The sequence below is a fragment of the Mesoplodon densirostris genome, chromosome 4 (assembly GCF_025265405.1).
Source record: "Mesoplodon densirostris isolate mMesDen1 chromosome 4, mMesDen1 primary haplotype, whole genome shotgun sequence".
In the NCBI taxonomy this organism is placed as follows: domain Eukaryota; kingdom Metazoa; phylum Chordata; class Mammalia; order Artiodactyla; family Ziphiidae; genus Mesoplodon; species Mesoplodon densirostris.
The window spans coordinates 5,270,582-5,290,394 of NC_082664.1; the positions used below are offsets into that span (position 1 = coordinate 5,270,582).

Genomic DNA, 19,813 nt, shown 5'->3' on the forward strand with positions numbered 1-19,813 from the left:
CACAAGGGAATGCATTTTTTTTCTAATAAATTGACCTGGTGGCTAAAAAGAAAACTGAGAAGCAACAAAAAGCGTTAAATGCATAAAGAGCAGTAACTGTAGAGCGCATTAACTGGATAGCCGGAACTCAATTTACTCTGCCCCAACACAGAAGTGTACAAATAACCCCAACCAAAACATCTCTGTAAATTCATCCTTGGCCCACTAAAACCACCCATGATCAGATTTTCAAAAATCCATCCTAAGTCACTCAGATGTCAAAGTTATCTGATGCCCTCCCCACACCCTGACCCCATACTGAACATCCCAGCTCTACTAGATATACCCAGATGTTGGCGGGGAAAGCAACCAACAACAGAGAAGGGGCATCTGCTAGAGCAAAGAGATTGCAGGGGCATACGAAGATTTTTGCACAAGCGGAATAGAGGCCAAATGTTTGACATTCCTGAGCTCCCACGGACAGCGAGGCAATCTCGGGAGAGTGCAGATTTTAGGAGGGGTGGGCAAATGAGCTGCAGGTCTCCTCGACAGCTCAGAGCTGGGGAGAACGCTGCATTGGAAGTTGGTGAAAGACAGGAAATCAGCAAACACTCCGAGTCAGAATCAAGTCACAAATGCACAAGTCTCTGGCACACAGTAGGTGTTTTATAAACGTTTCTGGAAAAAAAAGAAAAGCCAGAATCCAGATCACTACTTCTGCCTGCCCCCGATGTCTGCTTCGAATCTGGGAGAGGAAATAAGAGCTATTTTGGGCGTCTGAGCCAACCGACGGGATAGCAGCCAAGTGCCCATTTTCTCCTCTTGTCCTGAACTTGTTAAACAGGAGGCATCTCTGCTGGAGATCCGCACCTCAGAAGCGAGGAGGCCCAGCCTGACAGGGGCGGCTTTGGACGGCACTGAGATGTGACCTCTGTGACTTTCTGGTGACCAAGGAAGGGAAGGGAGGCTGACCAGGCCTGTGTGCCAGGGTTGAAATGAAGCAGCTAATGCACCCTGCCAGGTGCCTGCCTGCCACAGCGGCCACTCCGGGCCCATCAACTCCACAGAATTTATGGGCTGTGAATTTCTTACAGCCACAGGGGAGTAGTCAGGCCAGACAGGCAGAGTAAGCCTGGGAGAGTAGGCGGGAAGGTCAGGGGTTTGCAGATTTTTCTCTCCATGGGGTGCCCCAAGTTGGACCCAGGGAGGCTTTCCCCAGCTTCTCTCTGCTCTGCCAAGTTGGGCATCTGATTTGTCCTAGAGACCCTGACCTCGTGAGACCCTAAACCACTGCCTTTCCTCGCACCCCCTCCCCACCCCCAGGTTCTGATCTCTGCCATCCCAATCACTGACCGGACGCGTCACAACCTTACCAGTCTTCAGAGAACACTCCTTCCCATCCGACGAAATGATAGAACCCTCTGAAGACTCATTTGAGACGATGATGGAGCGTAAGAATCCATCATCAAAACAAATGGAGTCCTCCGAGGGCTCATCCAACACCACCATGGAGACACCAGGCAGCAGAGCGGAGGCGGCGGCGGCGGCGGCGGCGGCGGCAGGGCCGGCCACTGGCCTGGCCCGGGAAATGGAAGAGCTGCCCATTGATCTCCTCCAAGACATGGAGGAGCCATCCAGTGGCCCACATAGGGAAATAAAGGATCCACCCAATGACCTACTCCAAGACCTGGAGGAGTCACGCGATGGTTCACATCTGGAAGTGGGGGGTCCATTCGGTGGGGCACCTGGCAGAATGGAAGAGCCATCAGTCAACCCATGGGGAGCCCGGGAAGAGCGAGACGACCACACTGACCTGGCTGGGTGGAAAGAGGAGGAGCATCCCGAAGAGCCGACGGACAGCTCGACAGCAGAAATCATGGGCATGGTGAGGTCCATCATCTCTCTGTACTTCCGGATGCAAGACCTCAGAGAGCAGCAGAGGGTGGCGGAAGAGATCTTGATGAAGGGGATCAGCGCCGGCCAGCTGCCGATCCCAGGCACATTCTCGGGCGATCGCAGAGAATACCACGAGTTCATCGTGCTCTGCCAGCTGATCTTACAGAGCTACCCAAGAATGTTCTACAATGACCGCCTGCGAGTGGGGTACGTCATCTGCCACCTCTCGGGCTTGGCCTTGGAATGGGCCAAAGATCTGGTGGAGAGAGAAAGCCCCTTGATGGACGACTTCCCAGCCTTCCTGGAGGCCATGTCCGATACGTTCCAGTACCACCAGGCCCTGCGGGTGGCGGAAGAGGCCATGTTCAACCTCAGGCAGGGGGACCGCGCCGCCATCGAATACATCAACGAGTTCCAGGGCCTGGTACCCACCCTGGGCTGGCCGGACGAGGTCCTGCAGGCCCACCTCTGCCAGGGTCTCAAGGAGGAGATCAGGCGCTACCTGTTCCGCGTCCCTCAACCGGATTCTCTGGGCAGTCTGATCGTGCTGGTCCTGCAGATAGAAGAGAAGCTGGCAGAGAGAAGGGCGATGCTCAGGCTGCCCCCGGAGGCCCGCCCGCGGAACCTGACCTGGATCGACTCGCCTTCTCCAGAGAGGTGGGTGGTGAGCAGCTGGCTGCCCTGTGAGGCCCACCCCGCCATCAACCGCAACCACCTGTTCCTGCTGCTTATGGTGAGGGTGAACCCCTACCACAGCGTGGCGGTTCAGGCCCTGGTTGACTCGGGGGCGGGGGGCAACTTCATGGATGAGAGGTTCGCCCAAGAGCACTACGTCGAGCTCTACGAGAAGCCCTCCCCACGGTCGGTCCAGTCCGTGGATGGCTCGCTGGTCGGTCACGAGCCCGTCTGGTTCTACACCGAACCCCTGGTGTGCATCCACCAGAACCACCACGAGTCCCTGGAATTCGACATCATCCCGTCTCCCAACTTCTCCGTGATACTAGGCATTAACTGGCTCCGAGTCCACGCCCCAGAGGTCGACTGGGTCAAAGGCCGCTGCACCTTCCACTCTCCCTACTGCCTGAAGAACTGCTTCCGCCCGCCCCCACCATGCATCGCTCTGGAGAGACATGCCATAAGCTTGCTGCCCGGATTGCCGCCCCTGTACTCCGACCTGGCCGACGTGTTTAACCCGAAGGAAGCAGATGAGGAGACTTCCGACCAGCCAAGCTCAGACGGATCCGATGATCTTTCTGAATCAGAGCCCTCTGAGCTTCAGCAGGCTGGAGACAGTGATCACAGCAAGACCTATTACGAGTGTCCCTGCACCGCGCCGTGGGAACCTGTGGGAGCCAGGATGCAAGAAAGAGCCAGGCGGGAGGAATACTGGGACCCGCAGGACATGCTGACCAGCAGGCACGACTACGTACAGATGATTCCAGAACTGTTCGACCAGTTACACGGAGCTACATGGTTCACAAAGCTGGAGCTGCGCGGCACCGTCGTGGAGGGAGGCATGAACGTTCACCCAACAGAAGACGTGTGGAAAGCGGCGTTCGGTCTGGAGCTTCAAGAGATGACGAGCTACCAGCCCTTCCCGATCTGCGCAGACCCTATCATCCCTCAGGGCGTGATTCACTTTATCCTAAAGGACATGCTCGGTTTCTTTGTCCTCTCGTACGGGCAGGAGGTCCTGGTCTACTCAATGAGCCAGGAGGAGCACCTCCACCACGTCCGCCAAGTCCTGGTCCGCTTCCGCTACCACCACGTCTACTGCTCCCTGGACAGAAGCCAGTTCCACCGACACACCGCCGAATTCCTGGGATTCGTCATGACCCCCAAAGGGGTGAAACTCAACAAGAGCATCGTGAGCACCGTAACAGGGTACCCCATCCCTGGCTCTAAGAAGTCCCTGCGAAACCTCATCGCATTCACCTTCCCGTACCGGCACTTCGTGGAGCGCTTCGCCGTCATCACGGAGCCCCTGGTGCGGCAGCTACTGACCAACCAGCCCTTCTGCTGGGGGGACGAGGAACAGGAGGCCTTCGAGTGCCTGAAGCGGGCTTTCCGCAAGGCGCCCCTCCTCCACCACCCCAAGCCCCAGAACCCGTTCTACTTGGAAACGGGCGTCACCAAGACGTCCCTGCATGCCTCCCTGATCCAAGTCGACGACCAAACCGGCAAGCGAGTCTGCTGCGCTTTCTATTCTCGAAACATCTCCCCGATCGAGGTCGAGGCCTCGCCAGCGGAGATGAAGACCCTTCCGGTGCGGGCTGCCTTCGTGGTGTGGTGCCGCTACCTGGAGAACACCGAGGAGCCTATCATGATCCTTCTCAACACAGAGGATCTGGCCTCTCTGAATAATGACAGGCTCACCGTACTTCTCCCCGGGCATTGGGTCTTCTTCTTCTCCCACTTCCACTTTGACGTCATGGAGCGGCCAGAACCAAAGGGTGGCCGGCCCCTGCCGCCCACGCGGAAACTTCTCCGGAGAAGAGCCTTCCAGCACCACGCTGCCACTCGGCCAATGATGCTTTTCACTATGGGAAGGTCCCCCAGGGATCAGTCCCCGGAATCGGGGGACGAAGAGGAGAATGAAGATGCCCCTCATCAGGACGAGCCGAATGGGCAGCACGTCCAGCAGGAGATCCTGGCTCTGATACCAGCTGACCAAATACTCAACAGCTTCCTTGCCCATTTCAGCATGGCCCAGATCAGGGCAGTCATTCTGCACTTCTTCCGAGGCCTCCTGTTCTGGAAGAACCTCCTGGCCGTGGCCGCCCTCCTGGTGTTGCTTAGGTTGAGAAGGCGCCTCGCCCTGCCGCCCGCACCCACCTCGGACACGGCCCGGCCACCGCCACGGCGCTCTCTGTGCCTGCTGCTGGACTCGTACCTCACCGCTGGCAGCGGCATCGCCACCGCCGTCGCCCAGCTGTTCACCCAGATGCCCCCGCTCACGGGCGCCAACGCCATCCCAGCCGAGGAACTGGCCGAGCTGTTCCTGGGCCCTGGCCAGCGGCAGCACAACGCCCTGCTTGGCCTGCGATTCACGCCCGAGCTCTGGCAGATGCTGTGCGAGCTCTTCGCCGTCAGAGTCGCCCCCCGGGAGGGGACCCACCCCCACCCGCGCCCGAACCGCTACCTGGAGCTGCACGTCGTCGCTGATGAGGATGTCGTCTTGCGAGAAGCCCTGCAAGACGACCTGCAACGTTACCGTCAGTGTGGCCTGCATGACGGCCTGCAAGACACCTCGCAGGACGAGCAGGAGAACGACGTGCAGGAGAGCCTGAGCACCGACGCCTCGGGCGCCCTCGGGCCCCGCCAGCACCTCCCCAGCAACACCAACGTCCACCGCCTGCTCTACATCCGCAGCGCCCGACGGGGGTCCATCCCGATCAACCAGGAGCTGGCAGCCAGGGCCCTGACCCACTTCCTGACTGCTGTCTACACCCAGTCTACACCCACCCTCGTCGGGGTGAGCCCCCCCAGGGAAGGAGCAACGCTGGAGGAGCTGCCCAGCGAAGAGGAGGACGCGGACCTCGACTGAAGACGCCTCCTCTCCTCCGCCCCGCCGCCCCACGGAACCTCCCGCCAGCCTCCCCGTGCCTCAGCCGGCTTCGCTCGGACCCCGGGCCCCCTCCCTGCCACTCCTGACCCAAGAGGAAACACTTGAGAAGGGCAAACAATCGACTCATCAACCAGCAACAGTATCCGTGCCAACGGACTATCCAGTGGACTGTCCAACCATCAGAGACCCAGAGTCAGCTCAGGGCTACCCAGTTCCGTCTTAAGTCTCCAGGACCCAGGCCTGCAACTGGGCGTGAGATCAATGACAGGAGAGAGGAGTGATGAGCAGGAAATGACCCCATGACCCAAGGCCAGGTGAAGAATCAGCACAGCAGACGCAGCCAAGCAAGCAGGTGCCAGGGACCCACCCCCCTGGAGTGACGAGTGGCCACCTTGGGCCACCCTGGGACACTGACCTCGGGTGCTCCACTGACTTCTTCTACCTCCACCACCGGTGCTCCTGCGCCCCTGGGCCCGACCCTGACCTCCCACGCCTCGTGGGGTGCTGGGGGGGCCTCCCCCACCCCACCTCCCTGCAAAGCTGCGCCCACCCCGCCGTCTGGTCCAGCTCCCTCGACACTGACTGTCTGACCCTGAGCTCTGGCTCTCACCTGGATGGTGCTGCTCCACAGAGGGTCCCGACGTGCCAGTACTTACCGGACGCGCAGCCTCAGGCATCCCTGCAACTGTCTGGGATGCTGACGGGGTGACCTCACCCGGGGGGGGCTCCCTCCCCCACCCCAACACTGACAGCACAGGGGCCTGAGGCCTGAGACAAGGGGAGGGGCTCCAAGAGAGACTGAGAGAGGCCCGAGACAGCCAAGTAGCTGAGAATGCTCCCTCCTACCAGACCACCGCTCTCTGCTACAGGGAGGAGACCCTCCCCGCCTGCCCCTCCTCACCGCTTCCCACCCCCAAAATAAAGCAGAGTTAAAAGATGATCTGACTCTGTGGCTTGCTCTGAAGGTGGAGGGTGGGGACAGGCGGGATGGAGGGCCGGCAGGTGGAGTGGGGGAGGGGTGGGGTGGGGCTCCCCCCTGAACCAGGCCCACCAGGCGCCTGGCACGCAAGCTGCAGGGGGCGGGGGAGGAGGGCAACACAGGGAGCTGCCTCTTCCAGAGGGTCCGGATCAGGGACCCCAGAAATCCAAGTCCCAATGCGTCCCACACGAGAAATAAGGGGTGCGTGGGCTGTACCCTGCCCCCCTAACTCGGAGGGTGCTCGAACCAAGGAACCTTGGCTTCAGCAATTCCCCCACCACCACCTCTAGTGGAGAAGGCCAAGGTCACACGGCCATAAAAGTGGCAGAAAAGCTCTTCTGAGGGTGCACTGCCCTGGGAAGGCAGAGGGAGTCCCGGGTAGGGAGGACAGCGGTGACTGGGCACTCGGGCACTCAGGGCGCGCTCATCCCACAGCCCAGCCCCTGCTGACCGAGGGCCCCTCTGCCTGGCCTCAGGGCCCACCCATCCAGCAGCGGCCTTGGACCTCCCAGATCCGCCACCTCTCCACACTGGGACCACTCCTTGCGGGCGACCTAGAACCTCCACTTGGGGAGGGGCTCCAACACGGAGGTCCTTGCACGTGGGCCCTCACACACCATGTCATGGGCCTTAAGTCTGCCCTCTCAGCACAGAATCTGCCCCTGACAGTGGCACCATGAGACCACCAAGCAGATCTCAGGTTCAAAGGTCAGGGGCTCTGCAGGGGCCTGACTCCCCATCCCCCTCACAGGCCTGCCCCTCCCCACCCCTAAGGAAAGTCGTGTCCCTCACAGACCCCCCAGAGTTCTGTGCCCTCTCCCGCCCCACCCGGAGTTATGCCCGGTGCCCTCACTGGTCCCCAGAAGCGACGGACGGTCGCTCACCACCCACCCGTCTGTCTGAGGCATCTGCCCCTGACGGCAGCACCGTGAGATCATGGTCAGGATCCCCAGGTCCAAAGCTGGGGGCTCGGCTGCACCTCTGGGCTTCTCACCGCCCCCCTGGCCCCCGCTGACCGGCTGCAGCCCCTCTCCCCGCCTCATCCTCCTCCTCTGTCACTCCGAGCCATCGGAGCTCCTGTCATAAAGGAAGTCATACTCGGAGTCCCTGCCCTCCGCTGCCCACCATGTGTGGACTTCTTAGGCCATTTATTCAGGAGAAACTTGGGAAAGCAAGGCCCAGAGAGGGCAGTTGACCTGATGCTGGCTGAGAAGGGGTCAAGAACAGAGCCGGGACTAAGGTCCTCCCCGGTGGCCTCCACCATCTCACCCTGGGCCCCTCCATCCCCTCCACACCCTGCACACCTGCAGTCACGGACCCAGGAACGACGCCCACAGACAGCCACCATCACCGAGGCCCCAGGAGCCAAGGGCACCCTACCTGTCTGTCTGTCTGTCCACCACCTGACAGCAACTCCAAGAAGCCACGGGCAAGCCCTGTGGGTCAAGGTCAAGGGCTCATCTCCAAGAACCCCAAGACCCTCTTAGTGGCCCTGACTCCAACTTGCTGGGTGACCCTGGCTAGCAGCTGTCTGGTCTTCAGGACTGTTTTCCTATCATCAAATGGGGGGTGTGGTTAGAGGGGAGGGGAGTTTCAGGGGCAACCAGACACAATCTCCAAGGGCCTCTGATTCCTAAAATCCCCTCTGTTCCCAGATGACGCTCTTCTGGGGGTTCCCGAATCCCCTGGCATGAGCTCCCCTGGAGCAGAGGCTTGGGGTCATGGTGGGGAGGCCACGCCCAGCACTGGCCCCTCGCCCAGCCCACCCCCGGGGAGTCCTAGAGGCTGAACCTCCAGCGCAAACCTGCTTGGTAGGGGCTGCCCTGGGCAATGGGATGGAAGATGACCCCTCCCATCCCTGCAGCCCAGGACCTTCCAGGAGTGCCAGTCTTTCCAGCCAGGCCTGTGCAGGTGGAGGGGCAACAGGACGACCTCTCGGCTAAGGTCGAACAGAATTCGCCACCAAACAACCAGCCCTGCCTTCAGTGGGGAGTCCAGACGCCCACTAAGGTGCACACATTTATCCACGGTGACACGCCTGCACACTCACACACACGTAGAGCAGTGGGGCTGCTGGCACAATTGTGTTGGCACAGCAGTCTGGACACAGTGGACGGCAGTGTACTGGTTTAACTGGGTCCCCTGCCCCAGTCCAGCTTTATCCCCATTTACAGACAGAAGCAGAGAGGCAGCTCCCAGGCCAAGGAGGACAAAGTACTGACAAGGCAAAAAAACACTGGGTGATGGTGTCCCCACCTTCCTAGAAAAAGAGTTTAGAGAACACAATACAAACCTTTTTTCTCCTGAAAGCAAGAAAGAAGTCAGTACTGAATGACGTGCTGGGTTATGACATCATGGCACCACAACAAAGGTGGGAACTCAAGACAAAAGACAGGTTACACAACCGCCTGTGCCCAGGTCCCCCCCTCCATCCCCAAGACCACTGCCATCCAGTGAGCTCTGACAGCATCCAGGGACACAGGGGACCCCGGATTCCAACCAGGTGAGGCTGCCAGCCTCTCTGCCACCTCCCTGCTTTTCCCAGCACCCCCCCAGCCCGCCCATGGCCAAGAGCTCCAGCCGCCAGGCCTAGTACACATGGGCCTGTTTCTGGAAACATGTAACAATACACACTCCCCGGCAGCTGATGGCTACTCACCACTCGGATCCTGCTATGCCCATCCTTCCTGCAGGCGGCCGCAGGTCCAGCCTCTGTCGGGCCCCCCGACACAGGCTCCCATGTTAGGGGGTGTGATAGGAGCTTGAAATCCCCTCCCTGCCCACCAGGGCGGTACCCGCCTGCGCCCAAAGTAAGCAAGAAGCCAGCATCACACAGAGCCCATCCCCACACCCCAGCCCCCACTCCACCCATCCACCAAGCAGCACACGCTGTCCACTCCTCAGAGCTCTGGTTTCTATCCAAGGTCCCGAGCCGGGGAGGAGGCCTTTCCTTGGCCAACATCGAGGCCCCTCGCGATGGACCTCCATCTTCCCTGTGCGACATCTGGCTCCAACACACTGCACCTGATGCAGGCAGACACAGTCCCGCCACCCCCCGAAGGCCCCACCTTTGCTCAAGCGTCCCCTGGCCAGGAGGGCCTTCCTGACCTCAACAAGGACGTCCTGAAGCTGCAAAGTGGGGAAAGATGCAAAGCCGGGTGGAGGCAGGGGAGGAGGAGGACGGCGGAAGGCCCTCCTGTCCTGGCGGGGGGCTCTGTGCTGCGGGCTGCCTTGTCTGCCTCGTGGGCAAATGACTCTAGTTGCACAGGGGCTTGGTGTGGTCTCCTCCCGCCATGCATGGGACCTAAGTTAGCGGGACAGCCAAAGTCAGCAGCCAGGGCCCAGGGGGACACGGGTCTAGCACCCTCGGGCACCCAGCTTGGACAAGGAGAAGAAGGGGGCACCGGCTGACAGCTTCCAGCCGAGAGACACCGGACCCAGGGTTAGGAATAGCTGGGGAGCCAGGGAAGTCTCCAGATGGGGTTTAAGGAGAGAGGAGGAAGCAGCCGCCTGTGAGGGGCCTCAGCCTCCTGGTCATGAAAGAGTCCTGGGCAGAGGCTAAGGCCCCTTGAGGAGACCCTCATCCAGGGGCAGTAAGAAGGGCCAGGCCTGGGAAAAAAGGGCACTGTCTCTCTGACGTCCACCTGTCTATCCTAGGAGCGGGGTCCTCTCAGAGGGCTCCCTACAGGAGCACAGCCGCTGCCCCATCAGTGGCAGAAGCCCAGGTCAGGCCCTATCTCCACCTCTGGCCTGGGCCCACCCCTGGGGAGTGTCCCACCGGGGGCATAACCTTCCCCTCCAAGGAGGGGACCTCAGAGATGGCCCAGCCCTAGGTCCTCCCCTCCAGGGACTCGAGGACTGCAGACCAGAGAGAAGACCATGCCAGGAAGAGGCTGGCGGGGCAGCAACGAGCTTGAGGACATGCCCCCGTGCAGCCAGGGGCTCAGAGGATGGGTGGGGAATGGACTCCACACAATACATGAACGAGTGAGGGACTTAGCATGACACATGGGGGAGGGGCTCCCTGTAAAGCATGGGTGGAAGGTGGGCTCCACGCCACACACGAGTGGGTGAGTAACTCAGTCTGACACATGAAAGGGGCTCAGTGGGACACATGTATGTTGCAGGCTCTCAGTGTAATGCACAGGTAGGGGACGGACTGGTGTGACACATGAGTGAGGGAGTTTAGTGACACACAGGTGGAACAGAGCTCCACTGGCACAGGAGTGGAGAAGGGGCCGAGGTGACTCATACTTGGGAGGAAAAGCTCAGTGTCCAGTGTCATACCTGAGGCAGGAAGGGACTCGGTGTCACACATGAGCAGGAGAGGGTCAGTGTGACTCAGTAATGGGGGGAGGACTCAGTGTGACAATGAGTGGGGAGATTCCGTGTGATGTGTGGAGGAGGGGCTCCATGTGACAAATGGGCAGGGGAGGGGCTCAGCGTACACATGAAAGGGTGCGGGGCACGAAGTGACACACGGAATGCAGGAGCAATGTGACACAAGCACACTGGGGGCTTAATGAGACACAGGACTGGGGAAGGAGCTCTGTGACCTGAATGGTGGGGGGGAATCGATATAATACATGACTGGGGCAGGGCTGGTGTCATCAGGGGTGGAGAAGAGGCTCAGTGAGACACACAGCTGGGGTGACATCTGGGTGGAGAGGGGCTCCATGTGACTCATGAGCCGGAAGCGACTAGTGTGACGCACACGTGGGGGAGGGGATCGGCATGACACAACGGGGCGCTCAGTGTGACACGCTGGTAGGGGAGAGATTCAGTGCGACACGCTGGCATAGGGTATGCGTGACTCTGGTGGGGGAGGGTCCCGTGTGATGCATAAATAGGAGAGAGGCTCAGGGTCAGAGGAGTCGGGAGGGCGAGGTTTGACAAAGGGTCAAGAGTGACGCTGTGGGACACAAGAAGGGGCAGGGATTCAGTATGACACATTAGAGGGAGAGGAGCTCGAGGAGAAGCATAAATATGGGGCGGGGGCTCGTTGTGACATGTCAGTAGACGGTGCCTAGGGTGACACATGGTGGGGAGGGGCTCAATACGACCTCTGGGAGTGGAGACGCATTATGTGAACCATGAATGCGGTTTGGGGTCAGTGCGGCTTAAGGAAGGGAGGGGGCCACTAGTGTGACAGTCGAGTGAAGGGGCTCCGTAAAACTTGTGGGAGGAAGAGCGGAAGGGTGTGACACCTGGATGGGGGAGTAGCTCTGTGTTACAATTAAAAGAAGAATGGACACGTGTGACCTGTGAGCGGAGGTCAGCATAACACATGGGAGAAGGAGGACTCCAAAGGACAGATGAGCACGGAAGGGGCTCAGTGTGACACCTGAGTGCAGGAGGGGGTCTCTGTGACACCTGAGTGCAGGAGGGGGTCTGTGTGACACCTGAGTGCAGGACGGGGTCTCTGTGACACCTGAGTGGAGGAAGGGGGTCTGTGTGACACCTGAGTGGAGGAGGGGGTCTGTGTGACACATGAGTACAGGAGGGGGTCTGTGTGACACATGAGTGCAGGAGGAGGTCTGTCTGACACCTGAGTGGAGGAGGGGGTCTCTGTGACACATGACTGGATGAGGGGGTCTGTGTGACACCTGAGTGGAGGAGGGGGGTCTTTATGACACCTGAATGGAGGAGGGGGGTCTCTGTGACACCTGAGTGGAGGAGGGGATCTGTGTGACACCTGAGTGGAGGAGGGGGGTCTTTATGACACCTGAGTGGAGGAGGGGTCTGTGTGACACATGAGTGGGGGAGGGCGGTCTGTGTGACACCTGAATGGAGGAGGGGTCTGTGTGGCACATGAGTGGAGGAGGGGGGTCTGTGTGACACCTGAGTGGAGGAGGGGGTCTGTGTGACACCTGAGTGGAGGAGGGGGGTCTGTGTGACACCTGAGTGGAGGAGGGGGTCTGTGTGACACATGAGTGGGGGAGGGGGGTCTTTATGACACCTGAATGGAGGAGGGGTCTGTGTGGCACATGAGTGGGGGAGGGCGGTCTGTGTGACACATGAGTGGGGGAGGGCGGTCTGTGTGACACCTGAGTGGAGGAGGGGGTCTGTGTGACACCTGAGTGGAGGAGGGGGTCTGTGTGACACCTGAGTGGAGGAGGGGGGTCTTTATGACACCTGAATGGAGGAGGGGGTCTCTGTGACACCTGAGTGGAGGAGGGGATCTGTGTGACACATGAGTGGGGGAGGGGGGTCTTTATGACACCTGAATGGAGGAGGGGGGTCTGTGTGACACCTGAGTGGAGGAGGGGGGTCTGTGTGACACCTGAGTGGAGGAGGGGGTCTGTGTGACACCTGAGTGGAGGAGGGGTCTGTGTGGCACATGAGTGGGGGAGGGGGGTCTTTATGACACCTGAATGGAGGAGGGGTCTGTGTGGCACATGAGTGGGGGAGGGCGGTCTGTGTGACACCTGAGTGGAGGAGGGGATCTGTGTGACACATGAGTGGGGGAGGGCGGTCTGTGTGACACATGAGTGGGGGAGGGCGGTCTGTGTGACACCTGAATGGAGGAGGGGTCTGTGTGACACATGAGTGGGGGAGGGGGGTCTTTATGACACCTGAATGGAGGAGGGGGTCTGTGTGACACCTGAGTGGAGGACGGGGGTCTGTGTGACACCTGAGTGGAGGAGGGGGTCTGTGTGACACCTGAGTGGAGGAGGGGTCTGTGTGACACCTGAGTGGAGGAGGGGATCTGTGTGACACATGAGTGGAGGAGGGGATCTGTATGACACATGAATGGAGGAGGGGTCTGTGTGGCACATGAGTGGGGGAGGGCGGTCTGTGTGACACATGAGTGGGGGAGGGTGGTCTGTGTGACACCTGAATGGAGGAGGGGTCTGTGTGACACATGAGTGGGGGAGGGGATCTGTGTGACACATGAGTGGGGGAGGGGGGTCTTTATGACACCTGAATGGAGGAGGGGTCTGTGTGACACCTGAGTGGAGGAGGGGGTCTGTGTGACACCTGAGTGGAGGAGGGGATCTGTGTGACACATGAGTGGAGGAGGGGGGTCTGTGTGACACCTGAGTGGAGGAGGGCGTCTGTGTGACACCTGAATGGAGGAGGGGGGTCTGTGTGACACATGAGTGGAGGAGGGGGGTCTGTATGACACATGAATGGGGGAGGGGGTCTGTGTGACACCTGAGTGGAGGAGGGGATCTGTGTGACACATGAGTGGGGGAGGGGGGTCTGTGTGACCCCTGAGTGCAGGAGGGGGTGTGTGTGACACATGAGTGCAGGAGTGGTCTGTGTGACACCTGAGTGGAGGAGGGTGTCTTGTTACCCTGAGTGGGGACAGGCATAGCTGTTCCATGAACCTAGCAGTGCTTTTCAGCCTCCAACTGCCATGAAGTGCAGCCCCACCCTGCCAGATGATGGACATTCTCAGGTCAACGCGGGACCCCATGGGTCCACCTCATCCCTACAGACTCCCAGGCAGTATGCACATGCCACACCAATTCTGATTCAGATTCAGAGTCTAATAGGCAATTTAACGATCCTGAAAGTTACAGAAGTTCCTTCACCAAGGGGAGAACTCCAAATAACCAAACCTAAATCACCTGATGACTGACACCCAAGGTCCCCTAAAACTGAGTCCAGTCCAATACTTGAAGAGGACCTGAAGACATCCGACATCACTCCCCACAAACTGGTGCCCCTCCCCCAGCACATCCACAGGGTCTTGGTGGACACTAGAGGGTCCCAGTTTCTGACTCTCCAAGACCTGGAAAATGCCCAGATGGATATCTGACAACCACCACCTGGCCAAGCAAAGACATTCAAGTCAATAGACCAAACCATCCTTGACCACCATGATTTGAGAGAACAGAAGTGCGTTGTAAGAGACCAAACTACAAGGACACAGCTCAGAATTTTACAATGAAATAAAGTTTGCTTTACAAGAAATTCACTGCCTCGTCCACCACTGTCTGGTGTTACCCTAACCCTCACCCTCCATCACAGATTTGGTTGCCCCCCCCGACCCCCTGTGACTCCCCCTCCTCCAATGTGGTCTAACTCTGCCTTGAAACCACTCCAAGACTGAGAAGTCCACATCTTCCCCGCCACCCACCTCCTTTCTCTTACATCGTCAATTCATTCATTTCAGCTTTGGTGGAAAGCGCACAAAATTTCGTCCCTAACCCTCCCTCCACGTGACGACACTGACACGTGACACTCGGGGAACCCGTCTGAGCATCAGTTTACCATCTAAAAAGGGGAAATATGTGACCAACATCGAAGGATCTGGGCAGGACCGGGTGATCCCCACCTAAGGGGACAGCAAGGAGGCTGAGCAGGAACAGGGTGCACAGTGCAAGGAGCCCCGGCTGCCAGAGGGGCTGGACTTGTGCCAGGGGCCTGGCAGCAAGGACCCTGCAGGCAGGCTGGGAGGGCCTGGGCTCCCGGCACCATTTCTGAGATGCCGGCCACCAGCAGGAAAGAAGGCGGGCACAGGTAGGGTCTCCTTGCAGACCTCCCTCAGCAGGACCTGGGCTGAACCTCCCCACCACCATGCAGTCAGACCCTCCCTTCTCTGCACCACGTCCCCAAGCCGCCCTGGCCCAGGCTCTGTGCCATCCGCCGGCTCTCGTGCGTCTCCCCGAGGTGTGCACTCCCACGGGCCACGTCCATTTACTTGCTGCCTGGCACAGGGCCTGGCACACAGTAGACCTTCACCGAATGTGCAAACGAATGAATGAAAGCCTACCATGTACAAGGCCCTGGGGGCCAGAGTGAGCCCCGAAGCGAGGATGATGGAGGTGAGGCGGATGATGGATGGGTGATGGCTAGGTCCACAGCGACAGAGGTGAGATGCTGTGCGCAGTATGACAGAGGCCAGGTGGAGGTGATGGGAGCCCGAGATGGCCAGCCCACGGGGAAGGATGGGCCAGGGTCTGGGACCCGGTAGTTGCAGGGTACAGTGAAGTGGTGATGGGTACCAGGAGGATGGAGCCCACAGTGACAGACATGCGTGAGATGGACCCCAAAGACTAGAGGGGGTGGAGGAGGAACCCAGGACCCCACACACTGGGCGTGGAAACCTCTGAGGCTCAAGACCCGGGCGTCCTGCTCTACACCCCCCGCTCACTTGCACTAACAGAATACCCATCGTGTGCAAAGCTCAGAGAGCAACTACCAAGCTGACAGCCTTGCCAGTGAGGAAGAGTGGATGCCCTAGATTGGGGGTCAGCAAACATTTTTGCTTGCAGACCCCATTAAGGAATTTTGAAAAGCCATCACGCCTTCCCCCAGCCCCTTTTTAAATTGGCACCAAAGCTTTCATGCCAAGCTTACAGAGTTGCAATGATATAACCTCCTGGGTATCACATACTAGATATGTAACATGTAGATATATATCTGTCAAAAGCACAGAGCTCATTGGATTCATCCACTCTCAACCTCGCTGGCAAATCAACCGGACAAAACAGACTTTCATCAGCAAGTCTGTCACTTTTAGCACTTTGCAATCCAGGCCAATGCGTTCTATGCATCGCGACGACAAACATTGCCCCTCTGGATTCTGAGTCTCAGGTAGACGCGTCACCTGGGTGAGAAGGGGGTGGGGCACCGTGGGGCAGGCGGGAACTGACCTGGATGGTGCAGCATCTGGGCTGAGTGCCATGGGGGCGCAGACACACTCCGGGTCCGAGGCTCTGTGGAGGGCACAGTGCAGCAGCCAAGGTCTGGGAGATCTGGGTCCAGAGGTCCCGGCCAGCGCCCGTGGGTGGCAGCCACTCCCAGGCAGCGGCCAGGGAGGCTGGGCAGGCTGCGGACACCGGCACAAGACCCAGTGCACCTTGCTCAAGCCATCCTTGTGTCTCCATCCAGGAGGTGGCTGAACATGTCCTGCAAGCTGCTGGGGAAGCTGGGGTCTGGGACCTGGCATGGGGGAGCCGAGCAGAACCCCAGGTGGGTGGGGAGGAGGTGGGGGGCTGCGGCGGGGAAGACTCCACTCCGAGACACTGGGCAGAGCTGGTGAGTGGGTGTGTCAGCAACTCACGGGCGCAAGGTCCCCCCCACCTGTGGGCACATCACCAAGGAGAGGCAATGAGGGGGTGGGTCACAGAAGGGAAGGGGTGAGGACCAAGGCTGCCACTTTTCTGCTTGCCATGGCTGCACTGGACGCACAGATGTGCTGGTGGAAAGCTACAGGGGACACGTGGCAGGGGTGGCTGCGGGGAGTGGGTCTGGAGGAGAGTGGACGTGGAATCCACAGTCAGGGCGTCTGGCATTAGGGAGAGACCCAGTGTCTCTCATCTCCCGTCACTCTCCACCCTGTCTCTCTCTCACACACATGCGCGCGCACGCACATGCGCACATGCGCACACACTCGCACATGCGCACACACACCCAGGCGCACACACCCATGCACACCCAGGCACACACAGGCAGGCTCAGGCTCACATCTGTCCCCAGCCCAGGCCAGGACCCCCCTGCATCCTGAGCACCATCCCCCAGGGCTGACAGCACTTGAGCCTAACCTGGGGCAGCCACCCAACACCAACCAGGCATCTATCTGGCACTGGGGGCAGTGCAGGAGCTGGGGTGAAGGGGTGCAGACTAATCCCTGGATCGGGGGTCCCAGGTTGCAGAAACCTCCGGAAGCAGCACCCGTGCAGGTGGCAGAAGCCCAGGCTGCATGGGGGGTTTGATAAGCCCCTGTGGAGTCACAGTGAATTCTAAAGAGGCAAGTTCCAGCCTGGGTAATTAATCCCAGACGGCCAAGCAGGGGTGCCCTGGGGGCTTTCTTCCTAGCAGAGCGGCCTCTGATTGCTGTGCACTGAGGCCCCGGCCAGGACATCGCAGAAAAGGCCGCTCCTGGCCCCATCGCCCTATGCACATGTGAGTATCCTGTCTCTGAGCCCAAGGTCTCCACCGTGACATGGGGCGGGGGGGTGCCGAGGAGCACCCAGCCCCTGACAGGCACACATCCGTCCACTCCTTCCACCATCAGCCACCACCAAGCAAACAGATAAAGTGCTTTGTGAAGTGCAGGTATATAGGTAACATTCCACAACGCCCTGCCAGCCTCCCGGACCCTCACCCAGCCCCCCACCGAGGGCAACTCGGAGTCCAGGGGAGCTCTGGCCTTGGAGGCTTCTCAGCCGCAGAAGACAGCTCCGGGACTGTGGGCTGTCTGGGAAGCACACAGCTATCAAATTAGCCTAAAATATGTCTCTCTGGAGTAGGGGCTCCCCCTCCGTTGCTGTAGCATTTGGCTTGAATTTGGCCTGACTGTAGACCACTTGGCTGTTGTCCTACCCCTTACTGCCTGCCATCTGTCCTCCCAACCCACCTCCACCCACCCCCTGGGTGGGCCCAGCCTCTGCAGAGAGCTTTGGCCACTACTGGGACTGGCTTCCCCAGAGAGCTGACATGACGGCTGAGTGCAGGAGTAGGGGCAGGGCCCAAACTGTCTCCTGAGGTGTACAGGGAGGGCCCTGTCTCCCAGCGGCCTGCACGGGAGAACACGCCTCCACGTGAAGGGAGCTGGAGAGGAAGCTTTCCACGGGCCGCCTGCTCCTGCCTCGCTCCGGCTCCCAGCTCCAAAGCGATGGCCGCCAGTGTGGATACGAGGGGAAAATTACAATCCGCTGGGAGAAAACTGCAGCCCAAGGCGTCTTCACTCCCTGCTTCCTCTAGGAGCTGAGCTGGGAGTGTCTGTGAAATCTGAGGCACGGCCCGACCCCTCCTGGGAAGGAAGAAGGCCCTGATTTTCCTCTCCCTCAGTACTCGTCTGCCTCTTTGCCACGAGGCCGTTTCACCAAGTGGCCACTTCTCACAAAGCGGGAGTGGGAAAACCCACCAGAGGATGTCCCTCCAAAAAGCGGGAGGAGGACACAGTGAGTGATGGGGAAACTAAAGCCCCGAGGGAGAGTCAGAGACAAACAGTGGCCGGGCCTGGCTCCCTAGACTCCCGGGCGGGGGGCCTCCTGTGCCATCCCCTCCACCCCCCACCCCCGAGCATCCTCACTCCCTCTGGCCTGGTCTTCCAGGATGGCGCTGGGGCTGGGCTCCTGGAGAACGGGTACATAGTCACTCCGGCGCCAAGCCTTCCTACTTCTCTCGATGGGTGTCTGTGGGCAATCCACTCAGCCTTCTGGGTTCTTCCTGAATCTCAGTACAATCAGAGGCAGCCTGGGGTGGGGAATGTTGACCTCCAGAGAGGTCTGGTCTTAATGGACATCAAGTAACCAATCTTTCTCTCAGCCTCAGTGTTCTCATCTGTAAAGTGGGAGCTGACTGGGAGAGCACGATGGCCGGCCATCCAGCCCTGACCAAAGGGCAGTCCTCTACACTGAGACCACAGCAGCAGTAGCACCTGGAATTTGGTCTTTTGCACTTGGAGGGCAGGGACTGAATCAAATTCAGTTCTTCCTCCAGAGTCTCAGCACAATGCCTAGCACACTCCAGAAAATCTTAAGAGTTCGACCACCTTCCTGGGAGGGGCTGTATCATAATCTCTGACCTATATTAAGTCAGGAGATCCAGAAGTTCCATCTGTCCTTATTTTCCACTACTGTGGTTCTACTTTGAGCCTCGCCCCCTGAAGTTGATGATGTCATGGAGTGGTTTCACATTTTCTTCACAAACATTACAAGCCCGCTGGCTCACCCATTTTGCATTTGGCTTCAGAATTTGTTGTGGAAACTTCTAGGAAATCAGCAACGGGTGATTCTAATAATTGCTTGTTCTTGGAAATCTCCTAAAATAACTTGGCCAAATGAGAGTGGCGGGGGGCGGGGGGGAGAGGGGGCAGGGCGGTCCTCTAAGAGGACATTTCTCCTCCATTCCATCCCAGGTCTCGAGTTCCAGTTACTCATAAAAGAAGTTTTTGTGTGCATAGTTTCAAATTCGTATGAATTTCCAGGAAATATCACCAAAATGATGTTGGCATCGTTAGGATGTGTTTTTCAAGAACGCTTGCTAGCTGCTCCCTTTTCCTGCAGACTCCAACTGCAGAAAATAAGTCCGTTTCTGGGATATATTATTGTAGCTATGTCTGAATGGCATAAATGATGATATCAGATTCTCAGAACCTCCCAGTCTACAGATTTCCAAGTCAGCACATCCAGAATCACACGCAGCATGCTCTTCTTCCAATCTTGACACTTTTCATCACTTCAACTGTGTCAACCCACGGCGTTCTTATGGTTTCTGAGCACGGCAATGTTTTCAGCCTTATTTCATTAACTGCCATCTCTCTCCAGTTTAGTGGACAGTCTGGTGTCAACCCAATGTCTGAAGGGCCACAATGACCTTCAAGGTGCTCGGGGCAGGGTCCCAGCCCAGAATGCGGCTGCATCTGGGAAGCTGCCATCATGTCCCTGTGTACTGGGGGGCCGCCTCCTTTGCTGTCCACGCCATCTGCA

At 58.9% G+C, this 19,813-nt stretch overlaps 1 protein-coding gene across 1 annotated transcript; it reads left to right on the forward strand.

The window, feature by feature from the left end:
- Positions 1–1,387: 1,387 nt before the first annotated feature.
- RTL1 (retrotransposon Gag like 1) lies at positions 1,388–5,422 on the forward strand. Its single transcript, XM_060095791.1, has one exon. The coding sequence runs from the start codon at positions 1,388–1,390 to the stop codon at positions 5,420–5,422; it is 4,035 nt and encodes a 1,344-aa protein (XP_059951774.1).
- The last annotated feature ends 14,391 nt before the right edge of the window (positions 5,423–19,813 follow it).